Here is a 14,685-nt window from a genome sequence, read left to right as displayed (position 1 = left end):
CATCCCCTCAAGAAAGTTCCTCACAACGGGGCTCAATATTTGACTAAGAACTATCTCAGCCTAACTGTTAAAAGTACTACAAGGAGCATTTAAGACTTTTACATTTACCTTATTTCCACTTAGGCGGCCGCATGTCTCATTGACCCAGCGCCACAAATTAGCTAGAAAAACAAAGCAAAGATAAGATCTTCATAGTACTTCCTATTTCTAATTCAATATCACTGACCACTATGTCAGTTCAGTATTATCTTTATACATAACCCTCTGTAAGTTTTTCAGAGAGACTTCTTGAGAGTGAAAACATTCAAAAGCAAATCAACCTGTTTAAACACTATAAAGACATCTTACTCATCCTGCTCCATCAAAAACAAAACTTTCTGATCCATGCAAAGCCAAATACGATATACTAATGTTCCATTGAATACCTTGGGACACATTTGAGAGTATCGGAACTGCTGATAGGAAGACAGTCACTCTAAGACCTTTAGCAATTAATCTTTGACTACAAGGGCCTAGGGTGGGCATTGTAGGGGAAAGGAGACACCGTGATGGAGACCTGACGTTCCAGTAAACCAGCTCAAATATATGTACAATAAAAGCCAGGTGCATGTTGGAAGGCTGCGGCAGACCCCACTGAGTTTCAGCAGGCCCCAAATCTTTTTCCACTATACTCTGTTGCTTCTCAGGAAAAAAGAATATGTTCTGTGGTATATGCAAATTATATCCCCATCAACTTTTTAAAATAGACATGATAACATTTAAAAAGTCAAATCCATGAATTTAAAAAAAAACTATGAAATTATATCATACAAAGATAAAATTTTATTCCACCTCCCCTGAATTCTAATGTTGAATTCATGGGCTGTCAATTCTCCATAAGAAGATAATCAAGTAATAATCATAGCTAATGGCACCTATGATGTGGCCTTGCCCAGTTTACTTAACTTCTCTGAGCCTCAGTTTCCTCACCATGAAACCAGGGAAATAACAGTGCCTACTTCATAGTGCTGTTGGGGAGATTTAGTTAGTACATGTACTGGTAAAATGCATACCGCAGTGTATGCATTTATTGAATAAATATTCAATACATGTCAGTTATTGCTATCATCATCATTATTATTTCATTATTATAAAATTACATAAAAATAAAGGTACTCCAAATAAAAGGAAAATTGTAGCTCTTTCCTTGTAGAGATTAGCACTGGACAATTACAAATGGTGTCAAAATATTTGTCTTTCTCCTAGAGTATTTGTATTTACTTCTACATAAATAAGCACAATGGATTTTATTTGTTTTGCCAGAGAACAATGAATTGGGCATAAAGGGTGTTTGATCTTAGTTTAAGCACAACCACTTCAAGGCACTTATTTTTAGCAGATCACTGGATGTACTCAACAGGCAACATACACATCTTCCAAAGCATATACCTTGAAATGTATCTATTTTTAAGATTCATTTTCAAAATCCCCCATAGACACCATACCTGTTAGTGCTTTCCCTTGTTTCCGGTAGTACACAGCAGAGAAGACAACAGCGACTAATGCCACAGATACGAAGAGAAGCAGGATGATCAAACTGGGCAAGAAAATCTGGGGCTCTGTATCATAAAAAGGTTTAAAAATGGTATTAAAGGTGATTTCATTTTTGTCTCTAAGCTCAAAAACACAACCCTTTACATCAAGCCCCAGAATCAAGGCTGCTGGTCTGGAATAAGAGAAGTGTGAAGGCCCGACCCTGACTGCAGGTTTGTCACAGAGCATTTATGTTCCAAAGGGTGGAGTCACCAACATGGCCCAGTCCCACTGTCCAGCATCACTCCAGCGAGGCCAGTCCAGGACCATCTTGAAATGTTTCTACTTAGAATAACTCAAATCCTGTTTACCATGCCTTCCAGCTCCATCTTTGCTCACCTATGGACACTTCAGTCTCCCCAGGGGACTGGTCTCTGAGGCAAAAGGAAGCCCCTTATCATACCTCTTTTTAAATAACCACAGGCACCAGGGTTGCCGTTCTTATTCCTTTGGTTATTTTTCGTATGATCTTCAAAAAAATGGTCTGTTAAACATGCTGCTCTGACTGTGTAGCTCCATATCCAGAACCTTAACACTGGCATCTTCAATCACCATCTTCTGTCTCCCCAAATGTCAAATCTAAACCCTCAATTTTCTTAGTCAAAGTTCATTAACCCTGTTCTTCTGTGGCTCAGGTCCTCTTGCTTCATTAGAAAGGTCTTCTTAACACGTATGCCATCCCATGTGCTGTGATATCTGGACCCACCTCCAACTGTCTCACTCACCTGCAAAACCAGCAGCCACCATTAACTGTCACTTTCTATCACTCTTTGACACCATACTCAAGATTAATTTGATCTACAAATGATAGCTATAGTCTAACAAGTTGCTAACTCTGGTTGGTGACCAAAATCTCCCATAGACACTCGTACTGTGACCACCACCAGCCTACTATATTTGGGCATTTTAATTTATGTTTGCAGCTCAGTTTTCTTTTCTTTCCTTGTTTTTACACATATAAATACATTATTAGTTCTCTATTCCAGAGTAAAATATTATCACATAAACAACATATCTAGAATCAAAATACTGACAAAAATGAAATATTAACCTAACTGTGGATGGGATGAGATAGAAAGGGAGAGATGAGCCCTCCGGATATGGAAGGTAACCTGGGGGAATCTATAAGAGCTGACTAGACCGAGACACATCTACCAATCAACCTGCTGTTTTTAAGCATAGCATGGAGGAGTGGGGGTAGAAGAGGGTATAGGGGGATAAATGGTGATGGAAGGATACTTGACTTGGGATAGTGGACACACAGTAATACATTGTACGGATGGTGTGTTGTGGAATTGTGCACCTGAAACCTGTGTAATTTTGTTAACCAGTGTCACCCCAATAAATTTAATAAAAAGTAAAACAATAAACATACCAGTGGGTAGTTCTGTAGACAGCAGAGAATAGCTACAGACCGCGTCTGACTTATCGGTCCCATGACGTGCTTCCATCTGTCCAAGATTGGTACAGCTGTGGGAGTTAAGTGCTTCCATTTTATATTCTTATTTTTCAAGAAAAGAAACAAAAGGCTCTAATCCACTAGACTGCTAGCTTCTTCAGGAGAGGAACCCATCTTTCTGGACATTTGGATCCCCATTGCCTATCCACACATCATCCAAGTGGACAAATGAATGAACAAAAGTAAATACTGCCAGTGTTTTCTAAGAGTATGGCCCAAAAGACAGTAGATTGGTGTCTTCAGTATAGAAGATTCCAATGCTTCCAAATGCTCCAGGGGATAAACTTTAAAAAAAATGTCCTTATTGATTTTAGAGAGAGAGGGAGAGGGAGAGAGAGAGAAAAATGTCGATGAGAGAGAAACATCAATTGGCTGCCTCCTGCATAGTCCCTTCTGAGGATCAAGCCTAAAAACTGGGTATATGCCTGACCAGGAATCAAACCAGTAACCTCTTGGTATGTGGATTGATGCTCAACCACTGAGCCACACTGGCTGGGCACTGATAAACTTTTGATGAATGCTCTTTAAAAGTTGAAAAGACAGAAAACCTTGTCAACATAAAACTTGGATAAGTGGATTAGGAAATCAATATTTAATGAGAATTCATATATTGGGAACTGAAAGAATCATTATGTAATGAAAGGACCCAGGCTCCACTATAGATACACTAACATAAGTGTGAAATAGTATATATGAGATGATTCATTCAAAATGATTAATTACTGCACAAGACTGGAAACAACCTAAATGACTATCACTAGGAAACTTATTAACTCAATCACGGCACACCTCTATGATGAAATATTAGGTATCTATAAAAAGCCATGAAGATCTAAGTGAACTAATATGGAATGAGCTTCCTTCAAGATATAGTATGTGAAAAAAAAAAAACATGGTGTTTACAGTATGCGAACATTTATGTAAACAGGAGGCTTCTTTATGCACATACACACATCTCTGGACAATAAAGCAGTGGTGTTAGGAGAAGTGTGTGTGGGGGGGGTGAGGGGCATGAGTGAATGATAACAAGTGTCATCAATCATTTTCAACTACGTGAGGTTAGGAAAGGGAAAAAGGAGGCTGAAACTCTAAGTCAAAGATTGAGCCAAACTGAATCTAGAAAGTAAGGCGTGTCTGTCACACCAGGTTGAAGGCTGGTTGGATGGGTTTATTTTGCCCACACTGAACTGACAGGCTTTTCCCATTTTGAATGTGGCTTCAAGAGGAAGCCTCACAAAACTCAAGCAGTCTGTGTCCAACCCAAATGAGACCGTGGAGGTTGAGTTACTTAAAATCAACACACTGGCTGGGTTCCTTCGTTGTCACTTACTTGGTCCAGGGTTTGCATTTTTCTGTGGAAGAAAAGGCATCGGAGAAATAGCCTACAAGGCAGGGCTCGCACACCGTGTCTTTGTTGAGCTGCACTGTCAAAAAAACAAAAGGACAAACAGAACAAACAAAAGCCAAACAAGGACACTTAGATATCGGCCAGGATGGTGGTCCCTCTGCCTCTCACCTCCCCACCCCTCCCTGCCCTCGCTGCCTGTGGCTCACTGCTTCAGCCCCCACAGGCTCTAGAGGGCCTTCCATCCCAGCAGTAGGTTCAGGGTTATTATGTTCAGGAGGGTAATTGGCTCAGTGTCAGGCTACTAATGCCAGTATCTGAGTTAGGTCCTGACCCTTTGCTGTTCAGAACCACTGTCCTGGCCACTAATACTGTTTCCTAGCCGGGGAGTCTACTGTCCACTGCTTTAACCACGCACCTGCCTGATCTCCCCTTTCAGCCTTTGGACTTACATTAACCTTGATCCACAGAGAGTGTCAGTCCTCTTACGACTTTTAAGGACAACTTCTTGACCTGACCTCTCTGTACAGCTTAATCTCACCAGTTCAAGCATGGGAGTGACAACAGTTTTCTTAAAAAAAAAAAACAAACAAAAAACTCCTACAGGTCTCTTTCTATTAAACCAAGGGCTGGTAACAAACTTTTTCTATAAAAGACCTTATGGTAAATATCTTTTGCAGGCCTTCTAGTCTCTGCTGCAAATACTTGTAGCATGAAAGCAGTCATAGGCAATATGTTTTAAAAAAAAAAAGGGGGGGATGTAGGATGTGGCTGTGTTCCAATAAGACTATTTACACAAACACAATTGGTAGGATGGATTTTGGACCCCTGCCTTAAGCCACAGCACTGAAAGCAGGAATTGATCCTGCTTAGCAAGCTTTCTTCAGCACTCTCATATTCCTTGCAAACCATATTATTAGAATAGGAAATGTCTCAGATTTTCTATGTCTATTCGCTGCTGACATGTGTAGACCTTTGGGAATTCCAATCAAGAACATTGACTACCATGTGGGGTATCATGATCACGCAACTGACTTGCACCAAAACCACAAATTACTCTTGAAATTAGTAGCGCTTCTGTGATTGCTTTCATGAATGAAACACTAAAATAAGAAATTACATGTTCTTTTTTCAGGGTCAAGTGGGAAGTATCTTCTTGATTTCTGCAACTGCCTCAATAAGTAAGATACCTCCCCCACTTAATCTATTTGATTTGCCTTAAAATGATATTAACAAAAGCACAGTTAACATCTAGTCAACTCACATAAATTCAAACAGCTTTTAAAAAGATAAACACGCTCTAGAAGAGCAACTCTTAAAAACAAAGACTTCTTAAGGGGCTACAGAGCTCAAAGTTCATTGATTTCCCTACACTGACTGGGCTTCCAGATCTGTTCCTTGTAACTGACCTGCCAGGGGGCATCCTGCAGGTTCCCTGTCCCTTTCCTTTTCCTAATCACACTGCTCCCACTGTGCAAAAGAAGGCACACTCTTCCCCACTCCAAATCCTGGGATGGTGCCAAACCTCTGAGATGCCAAACGGAGCACCAAGTGGAAATACTGGTGATGGCAGAGCCCCTGCATTCAGAGCCTCTCAGTATTGTCTCTCCCTATCTAAGGACAAAAGTGTGACCATAGAAACAGGGTAACTGGGACCAGGTGGGCTTGTTCTCAATTCAAATACCATGGGCCCTTGAACAATGTGGAATTTAGGGGTTTTGACCCTCCTGTGCAGTCAAAAATCTACATATAACTTTTGACTCCCCCAAAACTTAACTATGAACAGCCTACTGTTGACTAGAAGCTTTACTGATAACATAAACAATTTACATGTATTTTGTAGGTTATATGTATTATATACTGTATTCTTATAATAAGCTAGAAAAAATAAAATGTTCTGAAGAAAATAAAAATCATAAACACTGTACTGTATTTATCAATACTGTAAGTTTTAAAAATCTGCATATAAGCGGACCTGTGCAGTTCAGACCTGTGTTGTTCAAGGGCCAACTGTACAATGCAAGTAGGGCAGGAGGGAAATTTTCATTCACTCATGTCATCCCCTGTGTCCTCCATCTATTGCCAAAGAAGGACCCATTCCCACAGGGGCAAGGCGGAGAGAACATCGGTCAAGAATGAAGCAGAGAAGGGGACAGCACCTTTTTTTATGCAGGTGACAGACTTGCAGAAAGGCTCTGGGCCTTGTCTATCTGAGAATCAGAATTCAGAAGGGAGCCGGCTGTCACAGGGAGACTCATTTTAAAAATTGGAAAATCAAGTCAACTTGGGAATGATCACTTTGTAAGTTATATAAATGTCTGGTCACTGTTGTACACCTGAAACTAATGTAATATCGTATGTCAACTGTAATTGAAAAATAAATTTATTTTTAAAAAAAGCAAGTCAGACTTTTTTAAGAGAAAGCTTGTCTGGTTTACTTGATATATTAGATACGCAGGATTGACTGTACCAGTTAGATTCTCTGACGAACACTTTCCTCATTATAAATTGAAATGAATAATAATTTCATTCTCTTAACCCTGTCCAAGTATTCTGGGTTTTAAAAAAAATGCCTCCAAGGGAAAGATTAACAGGTATAAATACTAGTAAGTTGTTACGTCTTAAAGAAACTGGTTTGGTATACTTCCTAGAAGTCAGGATGTAAGTGACGCTAAGAAACACTTTTCTGAGTCAAAAAGATTATTTCTACTTATTTACTTTCAACAAAACTGAAGGACACAGTTGAGTTCTTAACTGAGCAATCGTTAAACACCACGTTGATGTCACGTCACTGTGTGATCTAGGACATGTCACTCAGAAAGTGCTGATAGAGTTGAGGACACTCCTGTCACGGGAGTCCTTTCTTAGCTGTTTAGCTATTTATGCGAACAAGTTTCTCAGCACTTAGTGGAAACAGGATTGAGCTTGAATTCTGTTGCATTTTAGCAATAAGTTGTATTCAGCCCAGAAGATATGAACTAATTGGAAAAAAACTCCATTTGTTCTTTAGTTTGTAAAGACTTTAATATAGCAAAATATAATATATTCACCCTTGACCTATTGTGTAATACCTGCAGTAACAATTTGGTCCAGAATAAGTGTTTTTAACCCCTAGAACCTGGAGTCACAAGAAATTTTTTCAAATTTAAGATTTCAAATAGGTGCATAATTTTGGATATGAAAGAGTATGAAAGGTGATTAGCAAAAACCCTCTAAGCACAAAAATACATCAGGATAGCATTCTGCAGGGAAGGTGAAATGAATACAAATCAAAGGAGGGGGGAATAACTGTATCTTTCCCACAGGTGAGGCAATGAGCGCATTTTAAAATAGATTACGGTGTTGATACTCCATTGAAAAATTTAGGAGGTGTTACTATTGCTATCTTTCCCTGGAAACTGAATCCTTAGCAACTCTTAATTCGTAATAAAAATTTTGAGCTGTCAAGTTAAAAATATGCTACAGGGTGCATGATTTTTTCAAAATTCTGCTAAGCGGATGCACAAATCTGTTCTTTTTAAACAGTTGGAGGTCCCCTGCATTACCGGGTCCCGTCCTAAGTGGGGAGCATAAAGCTCCGCAGATGGAGGAGCCTGGAGACCAGCATGTGGGCCAGGCGCTCACGCGTCCTTGTTAGAACCAAACCTGGGGCTCCGTTCTCAGGGGACCCTCAAGCTCCTCCAGCGCCACCTGGCTCCCCGGAGCGTGAATGACGCAGGGAAGCCGCCTCAGCACCGGCTTTGGCCTCCAGGTGACTGCAAGACGGTGAGAGCGGATGACGCGGGAAGCAACCCCGTACCCGGGTGCCGGGCGCCTAAGCCGGGCGCGCACTCGGCGTTGCGGCGGCAGCAGTCACAGTCCTCGCTCCAGTGGTAGCCGGCCGTGCAGGCGCAGCGCCGCGGGGCTGTCCGGTTGCCGGGCTCCACCGCCACCAGGGCCTTGCCTGCGGGCGAGAGAGACAGGGCGGCGAGGCAGTTCGAGGATGCATGCATGGGGGTGCACCCCATGCCAGCCCCCACCCCACCCAATTCCCCCACTGCAGTGCCCGGCCTCCTCCCAGACATGGACGCATTCAGGTCGCTGGCTCTCAGGAGCACTGGAGTCCCCTCAGCTTCCTGTGCTGGCACTGAAACATCCCAGGGGGGTTTCACTCTCAATAATTAAGAGTCGAAGGGCTTTTGAAAAGTCAATTTTCATGTTAGTAGGAAGATTAAGGGCTGGAAGTTTATGATCACTGATTACTAATGCAAAATAGACTTCATAATCTCCCGATTTTTAGTAAATTCAAATGTGATAAATAGCCTTAACACCAATGCCAGATAGGACCTAAAAGAATGGGGTTCCTGGAGATCAGGGGTTCCTCCTGAGATCTGGCAGGGCCACAGACTGGGGTCACTGTGTGATTAGCTAAGTGGATGAGTAGAGAGGTGGGACGTGAAGACATACTTGGAAATTCGTCTCTCCCACAATAATACGTTTGTCTTTCCTCACACCTCACAGCAGACTGCCCTCCTGTTACCCCAATCTCCTGGGCCTGTCCAGTCTTTGTGTGAGAGAGGCGACTGCTCACACACAGTTGGTCCTCATTAGCCACTGATTCAGGTCTGCAGTTTCACCTTCTGGCTAAAATGTCATCTTAGCCCCCCAATCAGCACTCCCGGCACTTTCGCAGAGTAGGGGGAAATTTCAACCCCTGGGGACCTGCCAGGTGAGGGTGAATAAAGTAACACATTCTGCCTTAATGTTTCAGCTCTCATCCTGGAAACGTGTTCTTTTAGTGGTCTTTTTAGAGTCCTATTTTTTAGCCTTTTTGTGTTTTTTGTTGGAAATGTCACTGTTTTTTTGTTTTGTTTTGTTTTTTAAAAAATATATTTTATTGATTTTTTACAGAGAGGAAGGGAGAGGGATAGAGAGTTAGAAACATCGATGAGAGAGAAACATCAATCAGCCGCCTCCTGCACACTCCCCACTGGGGATGTGCCAGCAACCAAGGTACATGCCCTTGACTGGAATCGAACCTGGGACCCTTGAGTCTGCAGGCCAACGCTCTATCCACTGAGCCAAACCAGTTAGGGCTGATGTCACTGTTCAAAATGGCCTCCAAATGCAGTGCTTAGGCACTGTCTAGTGCTTCTAAGCCAGAGGAGGTTGCGATGTGTCTTATGGAGAAAATGTGTGTTAGAAAAACTTGGTTCAGGAATGAGTTACAGCACTCTTGGTTGTGAGTCTAATGTTAGTGAGTCAAAGTATTTATTACATAAAGTGTTCTTAAACACAAACACACATAAAACAAGGTTATATGTTGACCAGTTGACAAAAACGCTGTGACCAGAGGCTCACGGGAACCTGTATTTCTCCTGGGAAAAGCAGTTCAGTATTTGCTAGTTCAGTGTTTGTGGTGATTGTATAGAACATAATTGCGCCGAGCAGTGAGAATCAAAAACATGACACAGCACATTACTTAAAACAGCCCTTCTACCCTGTGGGACACATCTCACCCAGATTGTCCAAACAGACCTTGTACCGAATAGTCCTGAATACTTCTTGGAGTTTGTTATGGACTGATGTTTGTGTCCCCTCAAAATTCCTATATTGAACTCTTAACCCTTGATGATGGTATTAGGAGGTGGGGCCTTCGGAAGGTGATTAGGTCATGAGGGTGGAGCCCTCAAGAATGGGATTGGTGCCCTCAGTAAGAAAGACAACAGAGAGCTTGCTTCCTCTCTCTGCTCTCAGCCATGTGAGGGCACAACAAGAACGCTGCTATCTTGAAACCAGGAAGAGGACCCTCACCAAGAACCCAGCCATACTGGCACCCTGATCCCAGGCTTCCAGTGTCCAGAACTGGAAGATGTAAATTTTTGTTGTTTAAGCCACTCAGTCTGTGGATTTCTGCTATAACAGCCTGAACTAACTAGAACAGAGTTCCATGGGGGAAAAAAACAGCCTTAACTAAGTGGCAGCCAGAAACAGGGGGAGGGGAGAGACACATTTCTTATCCCCATTCCTAGGCCCAACCATGAAGAACCTGGAGAAATCTCCATTGCCTCCAGACCCACTCTCTGAGGTCCAGGCCAGCTCAGTGGCACCAAGGCCAGTGTGTATAAATATGCACATGATGCCTGGAACACACACAGACACTGTCGCGTCCTTGAAAATTCTAATTCCAGTATCGCACTCAAATGCAAGTGAATGTAAGCCTGGCATATCCTTGAATATCTTAATGAACCAGGCTTTGCACTTTAATCAATTTTGGCCGTAGACAGAATGATTCTTTATTTCCAAGAGACAGCAATGAGTCAAGGTCATTACTAAGTCGTGGGAAAGAAAAGAGACTTGATCAGATGCTTCTGCTCAGTGGAGTTTCCATGTTATCTTCTCCAAACAAAACCTGCCAGCCGTCTTTAACCATTAGGAAAATTATGGTTTAAAAAATATTTATTTCCTGGTTCTTTCCACTGGGAAAGAGAAAAACCTACACATAAGAGTCAATCCAGAACCAATGAGCCTCCATAGCACCCAGGTCAAGATCTCTAAAGAAGATGTTCTGCAGAAAGTGATCAGGAATTCCTGGAGAAATGGCTGGTTCCAAATGCAGGGCAGGAAATATCCAATGTGAGCCAGGAAGCAAGGGAGCTCTTCAAGACACCTGGGTTTGCCCTAGCTGGTTTGGCTCAGTGGATGGAGCGTCAGCCTTCGAACTGAAAGGTCCCAGGTTCGATTCCGGTCAAGGGCACATACCCAGGTTGTGGGCTCAGTCCCCAGTGGGGGACTTGCAGGAGACAGCTGATCCATGATTCTCTCTTATCATGGATGTTTCTATCTCTCTCTCCCTCTTCCTTCCTCTCTGAAATCAATAAAAAAAAAAAAAAAAAAAAAAAAGACACCTGGGGTTGTACCAAAGGTGGGGCCACCTGGAGGTGGGACAATCTGAGCACCAGGAAAACTAATAACTGCAGTAGACCGAAACACCTCGAAGATGTCTAAATTCATGAGTTCATAATATTCATACAAATCCTTTGGAGAAAGCTGGATGGTCGAGTCACTGTTTTGAAAAGTGGTAAACAAAGCTACAGCATTCATTCCACCTTTCCTGTACATAGTGTACTTCAGGGTAATGAATCACCGATGGGGGGAATTTCCCTTTACAAAGCATCCCAGCTAAGAAATGAAGGAATGATAGAACTGGATCATTGCCTAATGAAAATGGATCTAGGTCATGATTGTCAATAGCTTCTAATATCACATACAGAGAGAAAAGCAGCTGTTACATGGTTCCTGACATAACTACATTTTACCAACTACGAAGGAGTTTTGCCAAAAACAAAAAAACAAATCAGAATCTGAGCAGCCTTCTAGATCTCACAACCGCTTTACAAGAAATGTAGGAGATGGAAGAATAGGCTAAACAGTACCAAGGGGTGCAACCAGCAGCAACCAGGCTGTGGGAACCACAGGACCGACAACAGGTTTCTCCCAGATAAACCGAATGGGAAAGGAAAAAGGAAGAAGGAAAGGAACCTGTAGGCTGAGACTTAAGAGGCATATTTTGATCCCGATTCCTGAAAATAAACTATAATTTTTAAAAATTTGAGGCAAAAAAACCACAGCAGACTGATAAAGAGATCAAACTGTCGAGTTAATAGGACATTTATCGTTTAGGAAAAGGACTCGAGAGTCCGACGACCTGACTGGGAGTCCTGCTTTGCACTGGATAACCCTGAAGTCATTTAACCTCTATCCGTCTCAGTTTTCTTTATCTTTAAAATGGGATCATCGTGGTTACCTCACAGGGGTTTTTGTGAGGATTAAATAACACAACACACATGGAAATAACTGGGGAAATATTCTGTCAACTCTAAGATGTGTTCCATGATTAAACTGCAACACAAACATAGTCTAGAACAAAAGCTCTCGGAGAAGAATTTTAACAAGGCGCTGCTGGGAGCTGAAGCCCATCCTGCTGTGGTCAGAACTCCTCCCTCCGTCCCCCAAAGACAGCACCGCTGAACCGGAAAATATCATTATCCCCACTTCCCGCTGGCGTGACTGACTCACCTGTATCGCAAACTTTATGCAGCAAGCACTTGTCTTCTTCATTCCAGCTGTCCAGGTATTCATCCCTGCCGCAGGGCAGACACACACTTTCCGAGGTAGTAGTGCACTTGGCAGACATGTACGTCCCTTAAATTAGAAGGGGGAAAATGCACTAATCAAAAATATCCCCCCAAAAACACACACAAAAATGCACCAATTTACTGGACCATTTACATGACCAGGGTCCCAGGAAGTCCCCAAGAGACAGTGTGATACAGGAGACAGAGCCACATCTCCCAGTGATGCTCCGCAGGCTCCCAGCTGGCTGAAATAGCCTCTCTGGGCTGCTGGGCCGTGGTCACAGGGGTCTTTTAGTTCTTCCATGGGAAAGATCACCCTTTCCACGCCGAACCTCGGCTGAGTAAGGTAAAGAACAAGGGTTTTCAAACGGGGGCCTGTAGAACTTGAGGGATTCCCTGGGGGCTAAGCATGAGGGGTTTCATTTCATCCCTCACCTCCTGTCTTCAGAATGTCCCCTACTGTCAATCCGGAGACACACACACACACACACACACACACCCCACACATGCTGGATCTTCGTTCTGCACATCCAAGAAATATTTGTAGCCAAAATATCTACGCAAGAATATCAAACTCATGGACAGGCCCCGGCCATGAGTTTGACATGCTTGAGGGTCTTGTTAACCACCCGTTCCTCAAAGATGCGCTCTCCTCCCCAGAGCAATGAGTGAATGAGGACCCTGTGGACTTGGGAGTTCATTGGGGCTACAGAAATGTGTGGCCACATTCTGGCAGAACAAGTTTGGGAAAGTCGTTGTCACCAGCCCACCTTCTGCTCCTCAGCAGGTATATGTGTGGGGAGAAGGTATAACAGGGTTTAGGCAATTTCAGCAGCAACAATTCCAGTATGGCTCCCCCTACCCCCAATTTTTTAATGTGATAGTATTTTTCAATAAGAGGTGAATTTCTTATCTTGAGAGTTTGAATCACAAAGTGCTAAAACATGCTTTTAGAGGCCTTCTTTTTTCTCAAGAAATAGTATTTTGGAAAATAGCATTCCAACATGAATAAAGTACCAGCTTATGAAATTGCTTTTCATTTTTAAGTGATTTTATCTTCTGAAAGAAAGGTTTTTGTCTTCAGAGTGACAGACATTACCACCTGCCATTACCATAAAAAGTCCATCCAATTTCTTTTTCATCTGGCAGATAGAAATCATTCCTTAAATTAAAAAAAAAAAAAAAAAAAAGCCCTTTTACTCCTGAGGGGGATGAAAGGTGGCTCAGAAGTACAGACCTGGCTCACATTTGTTACAGCACCGTCCAAAATGCTCATAGTGCCTCTCGCTGGCACACGGAGGGGTGATCTGAAAAGTCACCTGAAAGAAAATGACACCAGGCAGAGGTTATGCACAAGTTCTTTCTGAATAAAGCAAACAAACAAACAAAAAAAGGAATCATCAAATTACATGTTGGAAAAGCATAAGAAACACCATAAGCCGTCCTGAGACTGCTCTGTGTAATATTATTAACACCTCCCTCCCCCAAACAGCCACTTCCTATTCCAGCCCATTTCCCCCTAAGAATATATACAACAAACAGATCCTGGTATGCAAACCCACTTAAACATGTACAAATATTTTGGTTATGCTCATGGCAATATGAGAAATTAAAGGAAAACTGACAAACTGGCTGCAGAAGTCTGAAAACTGCTGTAGACAAGCCACATAGGAAATTGGCCCCATGTCTGTGGGTCACATGATGGATGACATGCTCAGTCAACTTTGATCATACACTGCAGGAGGACACAAGGAGGCTCCTTAGCAGGTACAGGGGGGCAGAGGCAGGCTTACAGTTGTTCGCATGGGAAATAATAAAACAATTAATTAATAATACAAGATAAACTGTTTCAGGGGCTCACAATGTAAACCTACTCTTGCCCACCCTTGTATATTACACCAGGGGATCTCAAATTTGGTCTGATAAGCTACCTCTGATTTCTTTTTCTTTTTTTTAAACAAATTCACATTTTATTTACGTCGAAATAAACTGTACAAAATTGACTTTCTTCACCAAAAATAACAGCAATATTTTCTGTATTATTCCTAGATAAACTACAAAACACATTTAGATTTCTAAAAGATGTTTAACCCTGCGTACCTTTCAAAATGTTAAACATGCAGAGAATATTAAAAAGTGGGACACCACGCTGTGACAGGAGCTCCGTGGGCTGGGAGCGAGGAGGCCTGCCC

At 42.3% G+C, this 14,685-nt stretch overlaps 1 protein-coding gene across 2 annotated transcripts in view; it reads right to left on the bottom strand.

Annotated features, from left to right (window-relative positions):
- The window catches only part of TNFRSF11A (TNF receptor superfamily member 11a), a gene marked incomplete at both ends in the record, with an annotated part of 50,178 nt that overhangs the window by 15,250 nt on the left and 20,243 nt on the right, over positions 1–14,685 (bottom strand). Inside the window, 7 exons of one of the 2 annotated variants that reach the window (XM_081097654.1) lie at positions 103–161; positions 1,485–1,598; positions 2,948–3,042; positions 4,362–4,455; positions 8,176–8,319; positions 12,435–12,556; positions 13,727–13,812. In XM_081097654.1, the coding sequence (XP_080953780.1) occupies positions 103–161; positions 1,485–1,598; positions 2,948–3,042; positions 4,362–4,455; positions 8,176–8,319; positions 12,435–12,556; positions 13,727–13,812 (714 nt within the window). The remainder of the gene's footprint in view (positions 1–102; positions 162–1,484; positions 1,599–2,947; positions 3,043–4,361; positions 4,456–8,175; positions 8,320–12,434; positions 12,557–13,726; positions 13,813–14,685) is intronic. The other variant, XM_081097655.1, reaches the window with a different exon arrangement.

This window comes from Myotis nattereri (assembly GCF_964212035.1).
Source record: "Myotis nattereri genome assembly, chromosome: 8".
Classification (NCBI taxonomy): domain Eukaryota; kingdom Metazoa; phylum Chordata; class Mammalia; order Chiroptera; family Vespertilionidae; genus Myotis; species Myotis nattereri.
The sequence above is the reverse complement of the archived record's forward strand: the minus strand, read 5'-3'. Positions and strand labels throughout refer to the sequence as shown.